Source organism: Manis javanica, chromosome 1 (assembly GCF_040802235.1).
Source record: "Manis javanica isolate MJ-LG chromosome 1, MJ_LKY, whole genome shotgun sequence".
In the NCBI taxonomy this organism is placed as follows: Eukaryota; Metazoa; Chordata; class Mammalia; order Pholidota; family Manidae; genus Manis; species Manis javanica.
Window position 1 is genome coordinate 96883392 of NC_133156.1, and position 19079 is coordinate 96902470.

The 19079-nt window shown below is 38.2% G+C and overlaps 1 protein-coding gene across 5 annotated transcripts in view; it reads right to left on the reverse strand.

Annotated features, from left to right (window-relative positions):
• BDP1 (BDP1 general transcription factor IIIB subunit) overlaps positions 1-19079 on the reverse strand; it is a 107099-nt gene that overhangs the window by 69908 nt on the left and 18112 nt on the right. For all 5 annotated transcript variants that reach the window (XR_012130660.1, XM_073235351.1, XM_073235336.1 and 2 more), the window contains one exon: positions 17190-17465. Coding sequence is in view for 4 of the 5 variants with exons in the window: in XM_073235351.1 (XP_073091452.1) it covers positions 17190-17465 (276 nt within the window). In the remaining variant the exon portion in view is untranslated. The remainder of the gene's footprint in view (positions 1-17189; positions 17466-19079) is intronic.

Here is a 19079-nt window from a genome sequence, read left to right on the forward strand (position 1 = left end):
AGAAATTAGATATGACAACGTCTTCCTACAAATCATTAATCCTTTCAACATTCAAATTCCTATATGCAAGACATAGACCTTATTTTTAGAACATTAATGAAAATTTAATCAACTTACAACAATTTTTTTTGAGGCTCAGTACAGATTTCCTGGGCAGTTTGCAGCTTCTTCTTTAATCAAGTTTAAATTTTAAGTGGTTAAACTGATTTGCTTTATATGTCCAATGAAGAAGCTAAAAGTGGACTTGACTATTGTTTTGTTCCTTCATAAGTGTCATAGTTAATAACACAGTAACAGCTATCATTTATTTATTAAGAACTTACTAAGTGAAACTGTAAGTCCATCAGATGTATCAGCTCATTAATATTCAAAACATTCCTATTACAAGGTATTAATATTAACCCCATCATAGAGAATAAGAACCTGAGTCCAAAAATCTTTAGTGACTTGACTTGCCCACCGTCATATTTAGCAAACAGAAAAGGTGGAATCTGATTTCCAAAGTCCAGTTTCTTATTCCTAAGCTATTCTGTGTTATATATAATGTCTTTCCTTCTTTTAGTTTACTATTTTATACATAACTGGTTGCAAGTGTACAACACAGTGATTTGACAATTATCTACAGTACTAAATGCTCACCCCAACTAGTGTATTTACTGTCAACATTATGTTACAGAACTGTTGACTATACTCTCTATGCTGTACTTTCATCTCCATGACTAACTTAGATTATGACGACGATTTTGTGTCTCTTTATCCCATTCATATATTTCACCTATCCACTCCAACTCCTCCCCAGTGGTAACCACCAGTCACTTCTCAGCATCCATGAGTTTACTGCTGTTCCGTTCATTCTGTTTTGTTTTATTTTTAGATTCCATGTATAAGTGAAATCATATGGTATTTGTCTTTCTCTGCCAGGCTTATTTCATTTAGCATAATACCCTCTAAGTCACAATCCATGTTGTCACAAATGGCAGGATTTTTCTTTTTTTATAGCTGAATAATATTCCACTGTGTATATATGTACCACTTCTTAACTCATTCATCTATTGATGGACAGTTCGGTTGCTTTCATATCTTGCTAATAAAAGTAATGCAGCAATAAACATATGGGTATATATGTCTGTTCAAATCAGAGACCATGCTCTCTTCAGGTAAATTCCTAGGACTGGAATTACTGGAACATATGGGATTTCTATTTTCAGTTTTGTGGAACTTCCATACTACTTTACATAGTGGCTGCACTATTTTACATACCTACCAACAGTGTAGGAGGGTGGAATGTCTTTAATAGTAAGCCATAAAACAGCATAATATTGTAGTGCTTATAAATCATACTATGCTACCTTTAAGACTCATTTATTAAAAGCACATTGGTGAATTAAAGATGGCATGAGAGGTGAGACAGAGGCTTCCTCCTAAAACCACATGTAAGATGAAAATATAATTAATACAACTAATCTTGAGAGAGCAACAGGAAAGAGGACTGCTCCAGACTACATACACCTGGAGAAAAGAGCAGACCTCACGAAACAGGGTAAAGTACCAAAGTTGTGGCCCAGTGGGACCCAAGCCCTTTCCCCACCCCAGCTCACTAGTGGGAGGAAGAAAAACTGAGCAGGGAGGGAGTGGAGGCATAGGACTGCTGAATACATAACTCTGGAGATCTGCTCTGGGAGCACAAACCTGCATTTCATGGTGCTTTCACGATACTCTCATGATTAGGGGGTTGGAAAGCTCAGATAGGCAGAATGCCTGGAGAGACTGAGTTTCCAACTGCTTGTGGAAAGCTGGGATCCATATCCGGCTGCTCTGGGACAAAAGCTTATACCTGTGTGCTCAGCCCACTGGTTCAGGCAGTGGAGACAGGCATAGCAGCCGGGAAGCAGGAAACAGCTCTTTCTTCCCCCTAGGCACCAATACCACTCCCCTGCGACCCCTGACATTGCTTCAGGGGCTGAGCAGCTCCACAGAGTAGAGCTTCTGGACACTAGAGGGTGCCATACACAAATATGAAACGCCAAAGGAACAAGGTCCAGAGTAAAATTAGTATCGCCCCTGAGAAAGATGACATGGACTTCATGACTCTTCCTGAAAGGGAGTTCAAAATAAAAATCATTAACATGTTAATGGAGGTACAGAAAGATATTCAAGAACTCAGGAATGAATTCTGGTCAGAGACCCAATCATTGAAGAGCACAATGGAGGGTATTAAAAGGAGATTGGATACGTGGAGATGATAAATGAAATACAAACTAGAGAAGACGAATACAAAGAAGCTGAAGCACAGAAAGAAAAAAGGATATCTAAGAATGAAAGAATATTGAGATAACTGTGTGACCAATCCAAACAGAACAATATTCGCACTATACGGGTACCAGAAGAAGAAGAGAGAGAAAGAGATAGAAAGTGTCTTTGAGGAGGTAATTGCTGAAAACTTCCCCAATCTGGGGAAGGAGATAGTCTCTCAGGTCATGGAAATCCACAGATCTTCCAAAACAAGGGATCCAAGGAAGACAACACCAAGACATATAGTAATTAAAATGGCAAAGATCAAGGATAAGCAGACTATTAAAAGCAGCCAGAGAGAGAAATAAGATCACATACAAAGGAAAGCCCATCAGGCTAACATCAGACTTCTCAGCAGAAACCTTACAGGCAAGAAGGGAGTAGCATTATGTATTTAATGCAACGAAGCAGAAGGACCTCAAACCAAGATTACTTTATCCGGCAAGATTAACATTTAAATTTGAAGGAGGGATTAAACAATTTCCAGTTAAGCAAAAGCTGAGAGAATTTACCTCCCACAAACCATCTCTACAGTCTATTTTGGAGGGACTGCTATAAATGGAAGTGTTCCAAAGGTTTAAGAGTTGTCACCAGAGGTAATAAAACCACAGTAAAGAAAGTAGAACAGCTAATTACTAAGAAAATACAAAATTAAATTAACTATCCCCAAAGTCAATCAAGGGATAGACAGAGTACAGAATATGATACCTAATATATAAAGAATGGAGGTGGAAGAAAAAGGAGGAGAAAAAGAAAAGAACCTTTAGATTGTGTTTGTAACAGCATATTAAGTGAGTTAAGTTAGACTCTTAGTAAGGAAGTTAACCTTGACCTTTGGTAACCACGAATCTAAAGTCTGCAATAGCAATAAGTACATACCTATCGATAATCACCCTAAATGCAAATGGACTGAATGCACGAATCAAAAGACACAGAGTCACTGAATGGATAAAAAAACAAGACCCATCTATACGCTGCTGACAAGACACTCTAAACCCAAAGACATACACAGACTAAAAGTGAAGGCATGGAAAAAGATATTTCATGCAACTAATAGAGAGAAAAAAGCAGGAGTTGCAGTACTTCTATCAGACAAAATAGACTTCAAAACAAAGAAAGTCACAAGAGACAAAGAAGGACATTACATAATGATAAAGGGGTCAATCCAACAAGATATAACCATTATAAATATCTATGCTCCCAACACAGGAGAACCTACATATGTGAAACAAAAACTAACAGAATTAAAAGGGGAAATAGAATGCAAAGCATTCATTCTAGGAGACTTCAACGCTCCACTCACTCTGAAGGACAGATCAACCAGACAGAAAATAAGTAAGGACACAGAGGCACTGAATACCACATTGGAACAGATGGACCTAACAAACATCTACAGAACTCTACACTCAACAGCAGCAGAATACACATTCTTCTCAAATGCACATGAAACGTTTTCAAGAACAGATCATATACTAGACCACAAAAAGAGCCTCAGTAAATTCAAAAAGATTGAAATTGTACCAACCAGTTTCTCAGACCACAAAGGTATGAAACTAGAAATAAATTACACAAAGAAAATGAAAAATCCCACAAACACATGGAGGCTTCACAACATGTTCCTAAATAACCAATGGATCGATGACCAAATAAAAACAGAGATCAAGCAAATGACAAATGACAACAATAATTCAACACTGCAAAATCTGTGGGACGCAGCCAAAGCTGTGCTAAGAGGAAAGGATATTGCAACACAGGCCGCAACACAGGCCTACCTCAGGAAAGAAGAACAATCCCATATGAACAGTCTAAACTCACAATTAATGAAACTAGAAAAAGAAGAACAAATGAGGCCCAAAGTCAGTAAAAGGAGGGACATAATAAAGGTTACGGCAGAAATCAATAAAATTGAGATGAATTAAACAATAGAAAGAATCCATGAAAGCAAGAGCTGGTTCTTCGAGAATATAAACAAAACAGATAAACCCCTAGTCAGACTTATCAAGAAAAAAAGAGAATCTACACACATAAACAGAATCAGGAGGGCGGAGCCAGGATGGCGGCGTGAGTAGAGCAGTGCAAATCTCCTCCCAAAAACACATAGAGCTATGAAAATATAACAAAGAAAAATCTTCCTAAAATAGAGACCACAGGACACAGGACAACATCCAGACCACATCCACACCTGCAAGGAACCAGCGCCTTGCGAAGGGGGTAAGATACAAGCCCCGGCCCGGCGGGACCCGAGCGCCCCTCCCCCCGGCTCCCGGCGGGTGGAGAGAAACCGGAGCAGTTATTTTTTTTTTTTGGTGAGCGCTTTTTGGAAGCCCTAGAGGGAAGGGCCCCCGTTGCTGGGGAGGCAGGGTGGCGGGACCGGTGAGCAGGTGCCTGGGAACGGAGCCGGAGGACAAAGAATATCCCACGTTTCTCCCTGCGGGACCGGCGGGCAGGTGCCTGAGACCGGTGCCTGAGGACGGAGGAGGTCGCGCATTTTTCCCCTTTTTTTCTCTCTTTTTGGCGAGTGCTTTTTGGAAGCCTTGAAGGGACAGGGACCCTGGTGCTAGGGAGGCAGGGCGGCGGGACTGGTGAGCGGGTGCCTGGGACCAGTGCCTGAGGACAAAGAATATCGAGCGTTCCTTCCCTGCGGGACCGGTGGGTGGTTGCTTTTTGGAAGCCTTGAAAGGACAGGGACCCTGGTGCTAGGGAGACAGGGCAGCAGGACCAGTGAGCGGGTGCCTGGGACCGGCACCTGAGGACAAAAAAAAAAAAAAAAAAAAAATCGCTTGTTTTTTCCTTTTTTTTTTTTTTTTTTCTTTCTTTCTGTTCCCTCTCTCATTGTTGCTGTTGTTGTTTTGGTTTGGAGAGTGCTTTTTGGAAGTCTTAAAGGGGCAGGACAGGTCACTTAGACCAGAGGCAGGGAATCTGGGGATCTCTGGGCACTCTAACCCCCTGGGCAGCAGGGAGCACAGAGGCCCCTTACGGAGATAAATAGCCTCCTGGCCGCTCCCCCTCCAACGGGGCTCCACCATTTTGGAGGAACAGCCCCAGCCAGGCCAAGCCCACAGCAACAGCAGAGATAAACCCCAAAGCAACTGGGCAGGAAGCAGAAGTCCTGTCTGCGCACAGCTGCCCAGCACAAGCAACTAGAGGTCGCTATTCTCCCAGGAAAAGGCTACAAACCAACAAGAAGGGAAGCTCTTCCAGCGGTCACTCGTACCAGCTCTGCAAACTATCTCTATCACCATGAAAAGGCAAAACTACAGGCAGACAAAGATCACAGAGACAACACCTGAGAAGGAGACAGACCTAATTAGTCCTCCTGAAAAAGAATTCAAAATAAAAATCATGAACATGCTGACAGAGATGCAGAGAAAAATGCAAGAGCAATGGGATGAGATGCAGAGAAATATGCAAGAGCAGTGGGATGAGATGCAGAGAAAAATGCAAGAGCAGTGGGATGAAGTCCGGAAGGAGATCACAGATGTCAGGAAAGAGATCACAGAAGTGAAACAATCCCTGGAAGGATTTATAAGCAGAATGGATAAGATGCAAGAGGCCATTGAAGGAATAGAAGCCAGAGAACAGGAACGTATAGAAGCTGACATAGAGAGAGATAAAAGGATCTCCAGGAATGAAACAACACTAAGAGAAATATGTGACCAATACAAAAGGAAAAACATTCGTATTATAGGGATACCAGAAGAGGAAGAAAGAGGAAAAAGGATAGAAAGTGTCTTTGAAGAAATAATTGCTGAAAACTTCCCCAAACTGGGGGAGGAAATAATCGAACAGACCATGGAATTACACAGAACCCCCAACAGAAAGGATCCAAGGAGGACAACACCAAGACACATAATAATTAAAATGGCAAGGATCAAGGACAAGGAAAGAGTTTTAAAGGCAGCTAGAGAGAAAAAGGTCACCTATAAAGGAAAACAAATCAGGCTAACATCAGACTTCTCAACAGAAACCCTACAGGCCAGAAGAGAATGGCATGATATACTTAATGCAATGAAACAGAAGGGCCTTGAACCAAGGATACTGTATCCAGCACGACTATCATTTAAATATGATGGTGGGATCAAACAATTCCCAGACAAGCAAAAGCTGAGGGAATTTGCTTCCCACAAACCACCTCTACAGGGCATCCTACAGGGACTGCTCTAGATGGGAGCACCCCTAAAAAGAGCACAGAACAAAACACACAACATATGAAGAATGGAGGAGGAGGAATAAGAAGGGAGAGAAGAAAAGAATCTCCAGACAGTGTATATAACAGCTCAATAAGCGAGCTAAGTTAGGCAGTAAGATACTAAAGAAGCTAACCTTGAACCTTTGGTAACCACGAATCTAAAGCCTGAAATGGCAATAAGTACATATCTCTCAATAGTCACCCTAAATGTAAATGGACTTAATGCACCAATCAAAAGACATAGAGTAATAGAATGGATAAAAAAGCAAGACCCATCTATATGCTGCTTACAAGAAACTCACCTTAAACCCAAAGATAAGCATAGACTAAAAGTCAAGGGATGGAAAAACATATGTTAGGCAAACAACAGTGAGAAGAAAGCAGGGGTTGCAGTACTAATATCAGACAAAATAGACTTCAAAACAAAGAAAGTAACAAGAGATAAAGAAGGCCACTACATAATGATAAAGGGCTCAGTCCAACAAGAGGATATAACCATTCTAAATATATATGCACCCAATGCACGAGCACCAGCATATGTGAAGCAAATACTAACAGAACTAAAGAGGGAAATAGACTGCAATGCATTCATTGTAGGAGACTTCAACACACCACTCACCCCAAAGGATAGATCCACCGGGCAGAAAATAAGTAAAGACACACAGGCACTGAACAACACACTAGAACAGATGGACCTAACAGACATCTATAGAACTCTACATCCAAAAGCAACAGGATATACATTCTTCTCAAGTGCACATGAAACATTCTCCAGAATAGACCACATACTAGCTCACAAAAAGAGCCTCAGTAAATTCCAAAATATTGAAATTCTACCAACCAATTTTTCAGACCACAAAGGTATAAAAGTAGAAATAAATTCTACAAAGAAAACAAAAAGGCTCACAAAGACATGGAGGCTTAACAACATGCTACTAAATAATCAATGGATCAATGAACAAATCAAAATAGAGATCAAGGAATATAAATAAACAAATGACGACAACAACACTAAGCCCCAACTTCTGTGGGATGCAGCGAAAGCAGTCTTAAGAGGAAAGTATATAGCAATCCAGGCACACTTGAAGAAGGAAGAACAATCCCAAATGAATAGTCTAACATCACAATTATTAAAACTGGAAAAAGAAGAACAAATGAGGCCTAAAGTCAGCAGAAGGAGGGACATAATAAAGATCAGAGAAGAAATAAACAAAATTGAGAAGAATAAAACAATAGCAAAAATCAACGAAACCAAGAGCTGGTTCTTTGAGAAAATAAACAAAATAGATAAGCCTCTAGCCCAACTTATTAAGAGAAAAAGAGAGTCAACACAAATCAACATAATCAGAAATGAGAATGGAAAAATCACGACAGGCTCCACAGAAATACAAAGAATTATTAAAGACTACTATGAAAACCTATATGCCAACAAGCTAGAAAACCTAGAAGAAATGGACAACTTCCTAGAAAAATACAACCTCCCAAGACTGACCGAGGAAGAAACACAAAAGTTAAACAAACCAATTACAAGCAAAGAAATTGAAACAGTAATCAAAAAACTACCCAAGAACAAAACCCCGGGGCCGGACGGATTTACCTCGGAATTTTATCAGACACACAGAGAAGACATAATACCCATTCTCCTTAAAGTGTTCCACAAAATAGAAGAAGAGGGAATACTCCCAAACTCATTCTATGAAGCCAACATCACCCTAATACCAAAACCAGGAAAAGACCCAACCAAAAAAGAAAATTACAGACCAATATCCCTGATGAATGTAGATGCAAAAATACTCAATAAAATATTAGCAAACAGAATTCAACAGTATATCAAAAGGATCATACACCATGACCAAGTGGGGTTCATCCCAGGGATGCAAGGATGGTACAACATTCGAAAATCCATCAACATCATCCACCACATCAACAAAAAGAAAGACAAAAACCACATGATCATCTCCATAGATGCTGAAAAAGCATTTGACCAAATTCAACATCCATTCATGATAAAAACTCTCAGCAAAATGGGAATAGAGGGCAAGTACCTCAACATAATAAAGGCCATATATGATAAACCCACAGCCAGCATTATACTGAACAGCGAGAAGCTGAAAGCATTTCCACTGAGATCGGGAACCAGACAGGGATGCCCACTCTCCCCACTGTTATTTAACATAGTACTGGAGGTCCTAGCCACGGCAATCAGACAAAACAAAGAAATACAAGGAATCCAGATTGGTAAAGAAGAAGTTAAACTGTCACTATTTGCAGATTATATGATACTGTACATAAAAAACCCTAAAGACTCCACTCCAAAACTACTAGAACTGATATTGGAATACAGCAAAGTTGCAGGATACAAAATTAACACACAGAAATCTGTAGCTTTCCTATAAACTAACAACGAATCAATAGAAAGAGAAATCAGGAAAACAATTCCATTCACCATTGCATCAAAAAGAATAAAATACCTAGGAATAAACCTAACCAAAGAAGTGAAAGACTTATACTCTGAAAACTACAAGTCACTCTTAAGAGAAATTAAAGGGGACACTAATAAATGGAAACTCATCCCATGCTCATGGCTAGGAAGAATTAATATCGTCAAAATGGCCATCCTGCCCAAAGCAATATACAGATTTGATGCAATCCCTCTCAAATTACCAGCAACATTCTTCAATGAATTGGAACAAATAATTCAAAAATTCATATGGAAACACCAAAGACCCCGAATAGCCAAAGCAATCCTGAAAAAGAAGAATAAAGTAGGGGGGATCTCACTCCCCAACTTCAAGCTCTACTACAAAGCCATAGTAATCAAGACAATTTGGTACTGGCACAAGAACAGAGCCACAGACCAGTGGAACAGATTAGAGACCCCAGAAATTAACCCAAACATATATGGTCAATTAATATTTGATAAAGGAGCCATGGACATACAATGGCAAAATGACAGTCTCTTCAACAGATGGTGCTGGCAAAACTGGACAGCTACATGTAGGAGAATGAAACTGGACCATTGTCTAACCCCATATACAAAGGTAAACTCAAAATGGATCAAAGACCTGAATGTAAGGCATGAAACCATTAAACTCTTGGAAAAAAACATAGGCAAAAACCTCTTAGACATAAACATGAGTGATCTCTTCTTGAACATATCTCCCCGGGCAAGGAAAACAACAGCAAAAATGAGCAAGTGGGACTACATTAAGCTGAAAAGCTTCTGTACAGCGAAAGACACCATCAATAGAACAAAAAGGAACCCTACAGTATGGGAGAATATATTTGAAAATGACAGATCCGATAAAGGCTTGACGTCCAGAATATATAAAGAGCTCACACGCCTCAACAAACAAAAAACAAATAACCCAATTAAAAAATGGGCAGAGGAACTGAACAGACAGTTCTCCAAAAAAGAAATACAGATGGCCAAGAGACACATGAAAAGATGCTCCACATCGCTAATTATCAGAGAAATGCAAATTAAAACTACAATGAGGTATCACCTCACACCAGTAAGGATAGCTGCCATCCTAAAGACAAACAACAACAAATGTTGGCGAGGCTGTGGAGAAAGGGGAACCCTCCTACACTGCTGGTGGGAATGTAAATTAGTTCAACCATTGTGGAAAGCAGTATGGAGGTGCATCAAAATGCTCAAAACAGACCTACCATTTGACCCAGGAATTCCACTCCTAGGAATTTACCCTAAGAATGCAGCAATCAAGTTTGAGAAAGACAGATGCACTCCTATGTTTATCGCAGCACTATTTACAATAGCCAAGAATTGGAAGCAACCTAAATGTCCATCGGTAGATGAATGGATAAAGAAGATGTGGTACATATACACAATGGAATACTACTCAGCCATAAGAAGTGGAAAAATCCAACCATTTGCAGCAACATGGATGGAGCTGGAGAGTATTATGCTCAGTGAAATAAGCCAAGCGGAGAAAGAGAAATACCAAATGATGTTACTCATCTGTGGAGTATAGGAACAAAGGAAAAACTGAAGGAACAAAACAGCAGTGGAATTACAGAACCCAAAAATGGACTAACAGGTACCAAAGGGAAAGGAACTGGGGAGGATGGGTGGGCAGGGAGGGATAAGTGGGGGGAACAATAAGGGGGGTATTAAGATTAGCATGCATGGGGGGGAGGGAGCAAGGGGAGGGTGGGCTGCACAACACAGAGAGGACAAGTAGTGACTCTACAACATTTTGCTAAGCTGATGGACAGTAACCGTAATGTGGTTGTTAGGGGGGGCCTGACATAGGGGAGAGCATAGTAAACATAGTATTCTTCATGTAAGTGTAGATTAAAAATTTAAAAAAAAAAAAAAAAAAAGAAAGAAAGAAAGAAAGAAAGAAAGAAAAGGGGGATTACTCCTTAACAGGATAAAACTATTGGTAAATCAAAGATCAACGCATGCTTTAAATATCCTTAATGTTGATCACTTAAAGGGTGTCAGATGATCAGCTATGGAGGTACTCTTTTCTGATAATATTCCTTTCTCTTAATTTAAAAAAAAAAAAAAAGCAGTTACTGTGTGCTGACCTCCAATGAGTTCTGCACAGTGGTATAGAGGGCATGTCAAAGTGTGGGCAAAGGGTCTGTCTGTTTCTATGCAGAAGATCAAGGCCTAGCTTGGATACCCAGAAAATGAACTAAGATACGATATGAGGAGGAGCTTCCGGCATCAGCACTCTCTGGAGGACTTGTGCCGGGGGATGATCATCAAAAAGCCTCCACAGGGATCCGGATGATGCTGCGGTTGTGGCTGCATCCAGCCCACCGTCTCCTGGACTTGCCATAAGAATGAGGAGGGAGATGTCTAGGCTGGCATGTGCATACAGTGAGACAACGAATTTGACCGGATCTGTACTGTTGGAACTCAACCAGGAGTTGGGAGGGGTGCAAGTTGTAGCACTCCAAGAGCTCATGACTATAGACTATCTATGGTTAAAAGAACATATGGGATGTGAACAGATCCCAGAAATGGGCTGCTTTAATTTGTCTGATGGTTCAAGTACAGTTGGACAATATCCATCATATCATAGATAAATTTTCACAAATGCCTAGGGTGCCTAAATGGTTTTCTTGGCTTCACTGGAGATGGATGGTAATTATAGATTTGCTATGTTTATGTCACCGTATTCCTATTATGTTAATATGTGTGTGCAAATTAGTTAGTAGTTTAAAACCTATACATACTTAAGGTACTATACAAGAAGATATGTCAAAGAAATAATCAATCCTCCCAAGTTTCCCTCATATGCTACATCTATAGCTTTTCTTCTTCCTTCCTAATTACAACCCTTAAATAGAATTCGTGCCTCATATCGAATTTACCGAGTATCATAATTCCTCCAGGTGGTAAAGATACCTCGAGACAAGTGCTGGGCATAGAAGCCACAGGGCATAAATCTGCAAAGAAGTAAAAAGCTAACCTTTGCAAACAATATGGCTTCTCTCTCACTTACCAACTTTACATTTCCCTGTATGGCCCCGGAAGATGACTGGTTAGCCAGAGACGGGTAAGATTCCTCAAGGGAGGAACAACCTAAGACAGGCACAGTCGCAGGGGGGCCATCAGGTGAGAATTTGGGGATCAACAGAGGTGAGGCTCAGAACCTCACCCCCCCTGCTTTGAGAGAAATCTTCTGCATCCGTGGATGTCTTGCTGCCCTTGTCTAGCCTGGATTAATACTTAGTCCATAGGCACACACCTGATCATCTGATCATCTACATTTGCCCTCTTACAGCACTAAACTATGTTTTCTACCTTTATCTTGCATCTACCTACCACTTCAGCATTTTATTAAAAATAAAAATAATAATAATAATAGGAGAAATGTGGGATCAACATATAAATCAAGTACAAAAATCAAACGAATATTCATATTTGACCTGATGGTTTATAGGTCATATTGCATGATCAAAACCGAAAGTTTCTGTGATGACTGCCCTTGTACTGTTCACCATGTAAGAATTTATTCACTATGTAAGAATTCGTTCACCATGTAAGAACTTGTTCGTTATGATTCAGAAGATTGGAGACTGACGAGAATTAGGCTTGAGATGGATTAATGATTGTACATTGAGCGTTGACCCCCCTATACTGAATTTTATTGTTGTTAACAACCACTTGATCAATAAATATGAGAGATGCCCTCTCAAAAAAAAAAAAAAAAAAAAGAAACAAAAACAAAAAACCCTTCCCAGGTGATTAAACATATATGCACAAATACATTTCTCCATTGGAGAAATGCTGAACTATGATGAGTAGCTGCAAGTTAAATTTAGTAAATGATAATTCTACATTGAAGAAAAAGAAAGAAAAGAAATAGGAACATAAAGACAAGTATCTAACATTTACCTGTACTTATTTGAAAATGTAATTACAAAAGTATATATGCTATAAAGGACGTGTGAAGAAAAATTCGTTTCTCCATTCCTTTGAAGAGTTGAGCATCATGCAATTGAAATGGAAATGGTCAGTCATGGCTTGCTTTTACAGAAGTGCAGTCTTTTACACTGTGACTTATTTTTCTCACTTACTACTTGAAGGACATCCATCCAAGTCAACTGAGATATATATAATTGTTTTTAATAGTTGCATAATAATTGATAGTGGGCATGTATCACACCTTATTCAGCTATTCCTTTCCTTTCTAGATGAACCTTCAGTTTCATTTCAGTTTTTTGACAGCCCAAATAAAGCTGAAATAAACTTTTTGTACTTCTAAAAAAAATAAAAACAGAATCAGAAATGAGAAAGGAAAATTCACAATGGACACCACAAAAATACAAAGAATTATCAGAGAATACTATGAAAAATTATATGCAAACAAACTGGAGAACTAAGAAGAAATGGACAACTTTCTAGAAAAATACAACCTTCCAAGGTTGACCAAGGAAGAAACAGAGAATCTAAACAGACCAGTTACCAGCAATGAAATCAACTGGTAATCAAAAATCTACATAAGAACAAAACTCCTGGACCAGATGGCTTCACCGCTGAATTTTATCAAACATTTAGTGAAGACCTAATACCCATCCTCCTTAAAGTTTTCCAAAGAGTAGAAGAAGAGGGAATACTTCCAAACTCATTCTGAGGCCAGCATCACCCTAATACCAAAACCAGGCAAAGATACCACAAAAAAAGAAAATTACAGACTAATATCCCTGATGAACATAGATGCAAAAATACTCAACAAAATATTAGCAAACTGAATTCAAAAATACATCAAAAAGATAATCCATCATGATTACGCAGGATTTATTCCAGGGATGCAAGGATGGCACAACATTTGAAAATCCATCAACACCGTCCACCACATCAACAAAAAGAAGGACAAAAACCACACGATCATCTCCATAGATGCTGAAAAAGCATTTGACAAAATTCAACAACCATTCATGACAAAACTCTCAACAAATGGGTATAGAGGGCAAGTACCTCAACATAATAAAGGCCATGCATGACAAACCCACAGGCAGCATCATACTTAACAGCGAAAAGCTGAAAGCTTTTCCTTTTAAGATCAGGACCAAGACAAGAATGCCCAATTTCTCCACTTATATTCAACATAGTATTAGAGATCCTAGCCACGGCAATCAGACAACACAAAGAAATAAAAGGCATTCAGCTTGGCAAGGAAGAAGTTAAACTGTCCCTGTTTGCAGATGACATGATATTGTACATTTAAAAACCCTAAAGAATCCACTCCAAAACTACTAGATCTAATATCTGAATTCAGCAAAGTTGCAGGATACAAAATTAAACACAGAAATCTGTGGCACTCCTATACACTAACAATTAACTAGCAGAGAGAGAATCAGGAAAACAATTCTATTCACAATTGCATCAAAAAGAATAAAATACCTAGGAATAAACATAACCAAGGAAGTAAAAAACCTATGACCTGAAAACTACAAACACTCTTAAGGGAAATAAAAGAAGATACCAGTAAATGGAAACACATCCTGTGCTCAAGGATAGGAAGAATTAATATTGTCAAAATGGCCATCCAGCCTAAAGAAATCTATAGATTCAATGCAATTCCTATCAAAATACCAACAGCATTCTTCAACGAACTAGAGAAAATAGTTCCAAAATTCATATGGAACCACAAAAGACCTCGAATAGCCAAAACAATTCTGAGAAGGAAGAATAAACCTAGGGGCATTACGTTCCCCAACGTCAAGCTCTACTACAAAGCCACAGTAATCAAGATAATTTGGTACTGGTACAAGGACAGACCCATAGACCAATGGAACAGACTAGTGAGCCCTGACATAAGTCCAACCATATATGGTCAATTAATATATGATAAAGGAACCATGGATATACAATTGGGAAATGACAGCCCCTTCAACAGCTGGTGTTGGCAAAACCGGACAGCTACATGCAAGAGAATGAAACTGGATTATTGTTTAACCCCATACACAAAAGTAAACTCAAAATGGATTAAAGACTTGAAGGTAAGGCATGAAACCATCAAGCTCTTAGAAGACAACATAGGCAAACATCTCCTGAATATAAGCATGAGCAACTTCTTCCTGAATGCATCTCCTCAAGAAAGGGAAACAAAAGCTAAAATGAACTCATGAGACCACATCAAACTAAAAAGTTTCTGTACAGCAAAGGATACCATCAACAGAACAAAAAGGCATCGTACAGTATGGGAGAATATATTTGTAAATGACATATCCAACAAGGGGTTAACATCCAAAATATATAAAGAACTCACAAGTCTCAACATCAAAAAGCAAATAACCTGATTAACAAATGGGCAGAGGATATGAACACCTTTCCAAAGAAGAAATTCACATGGCCAACAGACACATGAAAAGATGCTCCACATCACTAATCATCAGGGAAATGCAAATTAAAACCACAATGTGATATCACCTCACACCAGTAAGGATGGCCAGCATCGAAAAGACTAAGAACAACAAATGCTGGCAAGGATGCGGAGAAAGGGGAACCCTCCTACACTGCTGGTGGGAATGTAAGCTAATTCAACCACTGTGGAACGCAATATGTAGGTTCCTCAAAAAACTAAAAATAGAAGTACCATTTGACCTGGGAATCCCACTCCTTGGAATTTACCCTAAGATTACAAGTTCTCAGATTCAAAAAGACATATGCACCCCTATGTTTATTGCAGCACTTTTTACAATAGCCAAGATATGGAAGCAACTTAAGTGTCCATCAGTAGATGAATGGATAAAGAAGATGTGGTACATATACTCAATAGAATACTATTCGGCCATAAGAAAGAAAAAATCCTACCGTTTGCAACAACATGTATGGAGCTGGAGGACATTTTGCTCAGTGAAATAAGCCAGGTGGAGAAAGACAAATGCCAAATGATTTCTCTCATTTGTGGAGTATAACAACGAAGCAAAACTGAAGGAACAAAATAGCAGTAGACTCAGACACTCCAAGAATGAACTAGTGGTTACCAAAGGGGAGAGGTGTGGGAGGGCAGGTGAGGAGTAAGAAGGGGATTGACGGGTATTAGTATACGTGGTATGGGGGATCACAGGGAGAACAGTGTAGCATAGAGAAGGCATAGTGGATCTGTGGCATCTTGCTGCACTGATGGACAGTGACTGCATTGGGGTATGGGTGGGGATTTGATAATATGGGTAAATGTAGTAACCACATTGTTTTTTTCATGTGAAACCTTCATTAGAGTGTATATCAATCATACCTTAATAAAAATTTTAAAAAATATATCACATTGGTGAAGCTGAACTACATAAACTTTAAATTCTATGGAAAGGTTGTTATGGTCTGCTATCTTTTTATTTGGTTATGTGCTTTAAGTTATCTATATATGAACTCTTAAGGAAAGAGACCAAGACTTACCTAAACTCTCAAGCCCTCATTCCCTAGCAACTCATAAGTATCAATATGTTTCATTCTAAGGGAGTTAAAAAAAAAAAGAAAAATTGAAGGATACTTATTCTAGTAGCTATTCTACAGAAATTAAGTAACATTGTGGGTTCAAAGAGGTACTCTGTAGAGGCAGAACATGAAAGCCTGTGATTTATAAACAAACACATGCAATATACATTTAAATATATACAGCTGAGCCTTGAACAACATGGGGGTTAGGGACACTGACTCCCTGCACAGTCAAAAATCCATGTAAAACTTTTGACTCCCCCAAAATTCAATTACCAACAGCCTACTGTTGACCGAAGTCTTACCAATAAAGTCAATTAACACATATTTTCTGTTATATCTATTATATACTATATTCTGATAATAAAGTGAGCTAGAGTAAAGTAAATGTTCTTTCAAATTGTCACAAATCTCCAAAAAAATTTCCAGTATATTTATTGAAAACAATTCCACATATAAGTGGATCCACACAGTTCAAATCTGTTACTGGTCAAGGATCTACAGTACATTCTTATGACCTATATTCATTGCTAATAGGAGTATACAGGAGGTAATATATCATTGAGACAAACTTTAGAGAAATATCCCATTTCACTTTTTTTAATCAACAATAAACATTTTTCCTTTACATTAAAAATAAAAGGATTTAACAGTGTAATTATTACAAAACTAATAAACATTACTAGTTGCTATTATCCAGAAGGAAATTATTTAAGTTATACATCTTATTATTGTACAAGTCTTCTCAAACAATATAGGGACTACTAAAATATTTAAGAAACTTACTTTTGTTTTTTCTTCCTTTAGAAGGGCCTGGCTGAACAGTCGCATTTCCTGAAAGATTTACTTCTTTTTTACCAACTTTATCCTGATTCTTTCTTCTTTTCTTTTGATTTAGGTCTGATTCTAATGTAATCTGTTCTGAATCCTGTCCTGCTGAAGTCAGAGACTGCTGTTCTTCAACTGTCTGAGCATCCTTCTGAGACACTTCTATGTCTGAAATTTTAGTGCTCATAGACTCATCTGGATCATCATTCACTCCTTCACTGGCAACTTTTTTCACTGAAAATAAGAGAAATTATTATAAATATATTAACAAGCTGTAAAAAAATTCTTAACAGTGGAGAAGATAAAAATACTCAAGGATGTCTGCAAAAATTTGAAGACAGCCTAAACTGTCTTATAGGGAATGACTAAAAAGTTATAATACATTCATGCTATAAAAATCCATGAAGCAAATAATAATGAGGCAGACTTATATGTACTAATATAAGAGATTTCAAAAATAGTTACATAAAAAAAAATTTGCATAATGGTATATTACGATCTCATTCTTATTAAACAATTACATATACTCTAAGACACACACACATATACACGCATACATGCATAGAGAAGAGTTTATGAACAGTTATCCTAGGAAATCTGAGGAATTTGATTTGAGGGCAAAGAAAGAGTTCAAGAAATTTACTTTCTCTATCTTGTTTTCCAATGAACAATCTTTTTAATGAATATTTTTAAACATTTCTAGGGTCCTTTCTGTGAAGGTATATTAATAGTCAATTGTGTCAAAAGAGGGAAACAATAAATTAAAGTTTAAAAACCAAAGAATTTAGTAAATAATAAGATATAACAGAAAATATGTATTGATTGACCATTTATATTATTTGTAAGACTTCGGTCAACAGCAGACTGTGAGTAGTTGAATTTTGGGGGAGTCAAAATTACATATGGATTTTTGACTGTGCAGGGAGTCAGTATCCCTAATCCCAATGGAAGCAACATCCAAACCAAAAACAAACTTTAATTCACAATGGATCAGACATCTCCTCTAAAAATATCTAATCTTAAAAAATAATAAAATTCAATGTAATTTACTTTTATTAAAAAACAGTCAAAACTGGGTAAGATTCCTCAAGGGAGGAACAACCTAAGACAGGCACAGTCGCAGGGAGGCCATCAGGTGAGAAATTGGGGATCAACAGAGGTGAGGCTTAGAACCTCACCCCTCCTGTTTTGAGAGAAATCTTCTGCATCCGTGGATGTTTTATTGCCCTTGTCTAGCTTGGATTAACACTTAGTCTACAGGCACACACCTGATCATCTACATTTGCTCTCTTACAGCACTAAACTATGTTTTCTACCTTTATCTTGCATCTACCTACCACTTCAGCATTTTATTAAAAATAATAATAATAAAGAAATGTGGTATCCACATATAAATCAAGTATAAAAATCAAACGAATATTCATATTTGAACTGATTGTTTATAGTTCATAATGCATGATCAAAACCGAAAGTTTCTGTGATGACTGCCCTTGTACTGTTCACCACGTAACTTATTCATTCACTATGTAAGAATTTCTTCTCCATGTAAGAACTTGTTCATTATGCTTCAGAAGACTGGAGACTGACGAAAATTAGACTTGGGGTGGATTAATGATTGTGCATTGAGCATTGACTCCCCTATACAGAATTTTATTGTTGTTAACAACCATTTGATCAATAAATATGAGAGATGCCCTCTCAAAAAAAAAAAAAAAAGTACAGACTTCCAATTGTAAAATAAATAAGTAATCGGGATGTAATGTATAGCGTAAGGAATATAGTCAAAATATTGTAACAACTTGGTATGGTGATAGCTGGTAGCTAGAATTATCATGTATATAAATGTTG